Source organism: Montipora foliosa, chromosome 12, assembly GCF_036669935.1.
Source record: "Montipora foliosa isolate CH-2021 chromosome 12, ASM3666993v2, whole genome shotgun sequence".
NCBI classification, from domain to species: domain Eukaryota; kingdom Metazoa; phylum Cnidaria; class Anthozoa; order Scleractinia; family Acroporidae; genus Montipora; species Montipora foliosa.
The window spans coordinates 2186905-2194404 of NC_090880.1; the positions used below are offsets into that span (position 1 = coordinate 2186905).

General features: G+C 40.1%; 1 protein-coding gene across 2 annotated transcripts in view; it reads left to right on the top strand.

The window, feature by feature from the left end:
• Nucleotides 1-7500, top strand: part of LOC137979214 (ubiquitin carboxyl-terminal hydrolase 34-like) — a 113819-nt gene that overhangs the window by 23862 nt on the left and 82457 nt on the right. For both annotated transcript variants that reach the window (XM_068826418.1, XM_068826417.1), the window contains exons 12-14: nt 178-424; nt 3126-3291; nt 3476-3842. In XM_068826418.1, coding sequence (XP_068682519.1) covers nt 178-424; nt 3126-3291; nt 3476-3842 — 780 coding nt within the window. The remainder of the gene's footprint in view (nt 1-177; nt 425-3125; nt 3292-3475; nt 3843-7500) is intronic.

Consider the following 7500-nt stretch of genomic DNA (forward strand, 5'->3'; position numbering starts at 1 on the left):
TTTAAGCTTTGACCCTGGCTGTTCATTTTGTGTATTTTATTGGGAGGCATTGTTGGTTGTTTTTAGTTCTCCTGTTGATCAGTTTGTAGCGTAGTGTAGTCCAGTTTCACCGAGTACTTTCCAGTAAAGTTCCTTTTACATTGTTAATAGTATGTTCTACAATTTTTTAAAATACAGCTCAAGCATGCCAGCCGATATGTTCATGACTTACTAACAGTTCTTACGAAGCATATGGACATGCCATCAATCCTTTACTTGCTGGACCTGGTCTCGAAACTACCGCCCAATGCACATACACGACAGACACTCTATCTTGCCTCTCTCCTGACCAGAATTGTGTGGAGAGCAGGTTTATCTTCTGCTGTTGCTGATGCATGCCCAGCAGCACATACGACCAGCCCTGTCCGTGGACCACTAACATCCAGTGAGTTCTTTACTCTATACTTTATTATTTTGTGATCTTTCACGCGAAAAGGGGGCTTATGGATTTCATAGTGAACCGTGAAATAAATTTCATGGTCACGGCCCGTGAATTTAATATTTCACTCTGTGAAATTGAAATTTCACGGCATGTTCGCTATCACTACTGCCATGAAAAAGTTCACGGCGTGAAATTGAAGACCTTGAAAATAATGAAGTCACGTCGCGGACTTTCTCATGTTCTCGCCGTGAAATTATGTTGCTACGCCATCCAGAATAACAGGAAAATTTTGTGGTCTGGTTTTGGAATTAAAATTGCGGTAAACTAGGAAAAACAATGTTTTTCTTCAGAAATCGAATAATGGTATTTAATATATCTTCTCTTGTGTGAAAAGTTTTAAGTAAATTGTATGGGGCGCCGTTTTGTTAATTTCGGCAAAATCGAAGTTGGTACAATTATTTTGCTTTGTTGATGGCACGACGATCTATAATTTGGATGAAAATGACGATTCTGACATGAATTACACTACCAAGCAAAACAGTTTATTTATTACAGTTTCTCAGTGTAGGAGGAGAGGGAAGCATCCAAAATTGCACTAGACACCGAACGAGGGATTCTCCTCAATTCTGCACAATCAACGTTTGGTCAAAAATACGGAATGAAATTGACATCCCCTGATCAGGGTCTGCGGCCAAAAATGCTGTCACGTAGGTTAAAAAAGGAATTTATCCGCTGAGATTTTGTACTCACATAGATGTTATGAGCCTTCAGAAGATGGCTACAGGCTTTTTATGGCAAAACTCGATGACATACAGGGCTTGAAATTACAAAAAATTCCAAGTCGCCTTTTGGCGACTATCAAAGAAAACATGGTCGCCAAATGCAAAAATGCAGTCGCCAGCTAGTACAAGAACAGGAACTCAGATTAGAGCCTCATGTAATTAGCATTGTTGTTCGGCTTCTGGTAGATTGTGACAGCTGCGGTTGTGGGACAGACCGAAATACTCGATCTTGAATGACTCAAAACATGAAAACACGAAAGAAAAAACTCCTGAGCACTTCTGCGTGACAATCTTACATGTACCTTAAGCAGTAAGCGAACAAAGTAATAAGAACATTTTAGGGTTACTTTGGCCAGGAACAACTGCATCTTTCACATCGCACGCGAGAAATCGTACGCTCGGAACAAACGTTTTTGAAAGGCTTTGAAATGCTTCTTGTTTGCATTCTAACAACGATTTTGTTTCCTGGTAATTTCTAGACTGCAGCAAATTACGAAAATCGCTCAGTGTACCTTCTCTTGTGATAAATAATTCATGACTTTCGGTGTAGACTCGTCTCACTTGATCGAGGACATGGTGAAAGCCGGTTCCTTGCGACCAAATCTGCGACAGAATGCTTTTAAATTCAGCGGCCTTTCAACAAAATGTTGCGCCCGCGATCACCAGGCGAAAGCCGCTGTAATGTACTCTCAGAGGTCACGATTCAAGTTTTTTGGAAAAAGGTAAACATATTTAATTTGCATTTCCTTTTGCAGAAAAGCAGAAATGAGACTAAGGAAATTGTTTCTCACCTTACGTGTTTTATTTATCAGAGGAATATAGTCGCCAAAGTGGCGACTAAACTCGAATTTTCAGTCGCCAAGTTAAAAGTTTTAGTCGCATTGGCGACCATATCGGTCGCAATTTCGAGCCCTGACATATGTTTTTGTTATCTTTAGTCTGCCTTATTTGCGCTTATCCATGAAAAGCGTTATAAATTTGATTTGGAGTAAAACGTTTCTTCGAATATCTCCCACGCAAAACATCCCACAGACCTGAACCTTTGCGAGACTCTTTCAATATTCACCTTCTTTTATCTCGTTGAATGTTGACTTTATTTGGTGAACGGTGTTGATGATCGATGGTGTGACAATGAAAACCTGCAAGAGGTGACGAGAAGACAGAAGTGTCTAGAATTTAACAGAGAGCGTCTCCATACCAAATAATATAATTTTGACGAATAACTTGAGTTCGGAATATTGCACAGCCCTGAAATTCGGAGTGGATCGTTAGTTACATTACTCCGATACCACGTGTCAATGTCTTGACTCAATTTATTGAATGGTAAGCGCTTTTAATTTTCAATGCGATGAAATACAAACCTTGACGAATATGTTCAGAAAATCTTGTTACAAGTGGTGGCAAATTTTGGGGAATAATGTTGTTCGATTTTCTCGTAAAAATTTACGCACTGCTCGCTGCCTTGGATTCTAGGAAAAATTACTCGTACTATGTTTGGATTTAAGTGTATTTTGAGCAGTTAGCTCGACACTCGAAATCTGCCAGAAATCCAAACCCAACGTATTGATAATGAAATTAAATAATTTTGAGGAGGACTTTTTTTCCACGGCGTGAATTTTTTCACTGCCCAGCGTGGACTAGTTCACGGTGGTATGATAAATTTTCACGCCGAGTTCACGCTGTTTTAAAGGAATTTCACGGTATTTCTGCTTGATTTATATAATTTCGCGGTTTTCTGCCGTGAAATCGGCATGATCGTGAAATTTTCATAAGCCGCCTTTTCGCGTGAAGGGTCACATTTACAGTTCTTGGCTTCCCCAGAAAATTTAACAAGTGGAGAGGCCTTCTGATAATTGACAGTAGTGGGCTTGTAGTCTATTTGAATGTAGGAATGGTTGAATGAGTGAATTCGTTTTTCTCAGGTGCCACCAGTGCAGGGGTCTCCTCAGTTATGCAGAGGAAGTTTGGTCGCACTGCAAGCTTGAGCCAGAGTAGCAGTAGAAGTGGCAGCTTGAGTGACATTAGCTGTGATGGAGAGCAGCTTGATTTGGATGAATCACCAATGCCCCATCCACAAAAATATACTCAGTATGTATCGTCTTTGTCATTAACTTTGAAATTCTCTAGTTATCCTGTAAAATTTAGACCAAATCTCCTCAATGTCCTTGCAGTCCTCTCTGCTTTTCCTGCCAGCATGGGTTTGTTCCTTGTTTCAATTGTTGCTTTAGAGGTGAGGTTGGTTGTGAACCTCTTTTTCTCTTTTTCTCTCAAGTCTTTCTTCGCAAGGTAGTGTTGAAATGGACACAGAGGAACTGCCACACCCTTCAGAGCTCAGACAGTCATATCATGGCCAAACTGAAGATTACTCCAGTCAGGAAAAGACAGGTGGAGAAGAAGGTGATATTGACAGCACCAGCTGTACAAACAGCCATGGCAGCTCTCTTTCAGACAGGAGGGATTTGGATGAGTTTGATGCGGAAGGTGTCGAGGATGAACTGACCCAACTCAAGACAGTTGCTGCTCTGCGGGTCATGCAGGATGAGGGCAATGAGAGAGAAAGGAGCTTGGGATTTGATCTAAACACAGTGTGTGATGAAGGGAAGACCTTACTCTGGGATTTGATTCAAGATGATAATGCTGTAAGTATAACTAGACACTCCCTGAGGGTACACTGGGTTGCCTGTGGTACGTGCACCGTTCCAGGCAATTTTTTTCAAGTTGGAGGGTCATTAAGAAGTCATACCAGACGAGGCCCTTTGGCTCACAGGTCCTCACACGTTCGTACGACGAAACAGATCTGTCCTTGTGTAATATGTAGCTCTAACAGTGCACGATATTGTTTTGGTAGTGTCTATCATTGTAGTGCCATGGTAGAAGTCTTGGGTAAATAGTCTGAGAAGACATGTGGTTACTAGCAAAGTACTGAACCCAGAAAGATTGAAGAAAATAAATGGGAAGTGAGAAACATTGGCTTCTGGGCTGACATGTTGATAAACTTCTTTTCACCACAAGTTTAAGCGTGCCCTCTGAGCATCTGACAGCTTCGTAATACCGACGTTCACTGAAGTTAAGCCCTGTTGGGCGGGGTTAGTGTTTGGATGGGAGACCAAAATAATGTACCCCTCGTAAAACAGAAGCATCGGACCGAAAATACTATTAACGCTAACAAATGCGAACTCAGCAAGGTACAGATTTTGTTAGCTTGCTTTATGCAAAAACAAATATTGATGCAAAAGTAAATAAATATTGATACACAGTTTTTAGGAAGAGCAGAAGGAAGTTTCCAGGACGATCGCTCGAGAATAACATATTTATGACATGAAAACAACATTTATTTTGAACCGTGAATATAGAATATAAAAAGTTACGATCAGCGACAAAACATTTTGGGGGATTTTTGCAACGTTCAATTTTGTTATTGTAAGTTTTGGCTGCACAAATGAATCGCAAAATCGAAAGTGACATCGCCGGAATTCAGCGGGCGCCGTGATGAAGTTTGTTTACTCATGTTTACGGCATGTTTACTCGCCAAACAGTGAAGTATCTGTGTCAAATGATGGCAAGATACCGGGTTTTTGTAAGTTTCTTTTTCTGTCAAGTGTTATAAAGTTTGACAATGAAATGAGCGAAGTCAAAACAAAGATCACAATCGCCCAAGTCTTGTTTATGCAAAGTCAAAATTTACTCTCCAAGACGCGTACGACGTTATTTATTCTAACCAGGTAATTCCATCATTTTGGAAATAGCAGCTACTTTATCATTCAACTGCGTCACAATTCTTCACTGATTTTGGGGCTCATTTTGTTGAAACTCAAGCACGCTTCCAACAGGCCTGTGAACCCTTCCTGTTTACAGAGCAATACTGAAAAACTTCTCCCATATCACATTTAAACCTTAAGCTTGAAAATTCAATACACAACATGATATTATTATTCACAGAGGCTGAAAATACCACAGAATCCTTTTCCAGCGAAAAATTTATTGGAACAAACAACATATTTGCTCTTAGAGGCGAAAACCTCTTCCTATTTCATTGCGTGCGTGAAGTTACCATGTACTTCAGGTAAATACAGCTTACTTTGATTTCGGCTCGACGGGCGATAGATTGTTGTCGAAGTCCATTACTCGTCGCTTTTAAGATTCCATCGCCTGTATATCCAATTGACGTGCCATTATTGAGCTTCATAAGGGTATATTTTGTTCAAAGATCCACTAAAACGCCATTCGCGTTACATGACTTTCGACGCCATTGCCGGTTAAGTTAATCGTTCTACTGTGTCCACCAGAGAAATCTACGCATTTCCCACTACCCTCTCGATCCTACGAAAATACGCTCAGAAGGCTCTATGCACAAAGACACCACTTAGCTGGGGAGTGACAGGCAAGACTTTTACCGACACGGAAAAAAAGAAAAAAAAAAAAGAAAACGAAAAATAAAAAAACGACGAAATTAAAGACAGATTCCGACTGGGTTTGCGGCAACCCAGTAGTTATGCAACTGTTAACCATATGCCTCACTTCAACATGGGAAGTTCTTGGTGCATGTAGGGGCTTTCTGCATGCACATGGCCTGAAAGATAGAAACCTACAGTACCGCCTGGAAGTACTGACCCCTTTACCGCGTCATTGCCGCGTCACCCTGTCGCGACTTTCCCTCGGTATTCCCGCGGTAGGCCGCTTTTCTGCCGAGGGAAATTTACGGCTAGGCTCCAAAGTTGCTGCGGGAAAGTCAACGGAGGTAAACCCTCGGTAATTAAAATTCCGCGGTAGAGTTGGGTTTCCGTTGACTTTGTGTTTCGATAAGCTATTGTAGATTGTAATGTTGAAATCCCACCGAACAACAGAAACTGAACAAGTTTTGGCTGAAAATTGCGAACAGCAAAGAGGGTTATAGCCGCTAATCATGCACCTTGGTTTCCTTTACCTTTTACATGCGAAAGGAATATCCTTACTGTAGCTAGATTCCGACCACATTTGAAACCTTCTTTGCAACATGCATTTGTATTTTGATTGCAGTGATTATTTCGAAGACTTATGGTGGACTATTCATTCGAAGGTTCTACGCTTGTCCCACTTGCGTGGACTTCGCCGTCATTTTATACATTTAAGTTTATGGGAGAATATGTCCGCTTGTTTTTTGCAGCTCAGCGCACGGAACATACATCTATTTATTCATTATTTCGATATCCTGCAAACAGGAGAGGGTTTTGACAATATTTACAAACTGAAAGGGGTGAACGGCTCGAAAACCTTGCGTGACCAAGTTACGACTTCTTGTGGTATCCTACTGCAGTATTACTTTCTAAGCTTAAGGTTGTTTAGTGTAATAAATCACAAAAAAGAAAAACACTCCAAGGAAAGAACCCAGGATATCAAACCCCTGAAGTAGTCGAAAATTATTTGATCTAAACTGAAAAGATTGTTTTCGTGCTCTGGGTAATCATTGGTGCATATCGGCGTGGTTATGCAAATTTATCACGAGTGGATGCCCGCTGCGAAAAGAGTTGCATGTGAAAGCGCAACGTGAGCACTGGAGCAAAGATGGTTCGAACATTCTAAAGTTTGTTTCGCTTGCTGGTTTTGCATTTGTTAAAATTCGTATGCAAACGATGAGTGTTCAGATAAGTAAGAGACTTCTTTTCTCCACTAACTACAGTCTATTCTTAAATTTGTTTTGCATGCATAATCAACATGCTGCAATTAAAAAATATTTATGGAAGTCAAGTAGACTATTGCACGACTGATAAAACGACGCAAAAATGTATTTTGCTGCAATTGCTATGATATAACAATTTATTGCTGATGAAAAGCGATGAAAAAAGAAACCATTCTTAAATTATTCGTCGGTACGTTTGGTCTCAAAATAGTACCGACAAAGGCTCCGATGCCTTGCAAGAATGTTGCGATTAAATTTGAAATTTGACAAGTTTAACAATAATACAATGTATGTAGAAGGAATACCTGCTTTTAACCAAAATGGCGATGATAAAACGAAGACAATCGCACAAGTTTGAATTTCAGGTCTCCAAATAAAATAAAGTCAGGCTTAGACGAAAAGAGATACAATTGAACCTTTTTCAAAATCAAACAAATAATTTCTCACGCACACATACAGTATTACAACCTGGAGAACAACGTGTGTTGCGTTGGCTGGATAATCAAGCTGTCGCTTACACTGTATCTTTAAAGAAGTCTTCAGTTTTACATTATGTAAAGATTATAAAATTTGAGTCCTTACGTAAATGGCACACTTTCTCATTTTGATTACAATTTCTAGCATTAAGAATCGATTCTTCA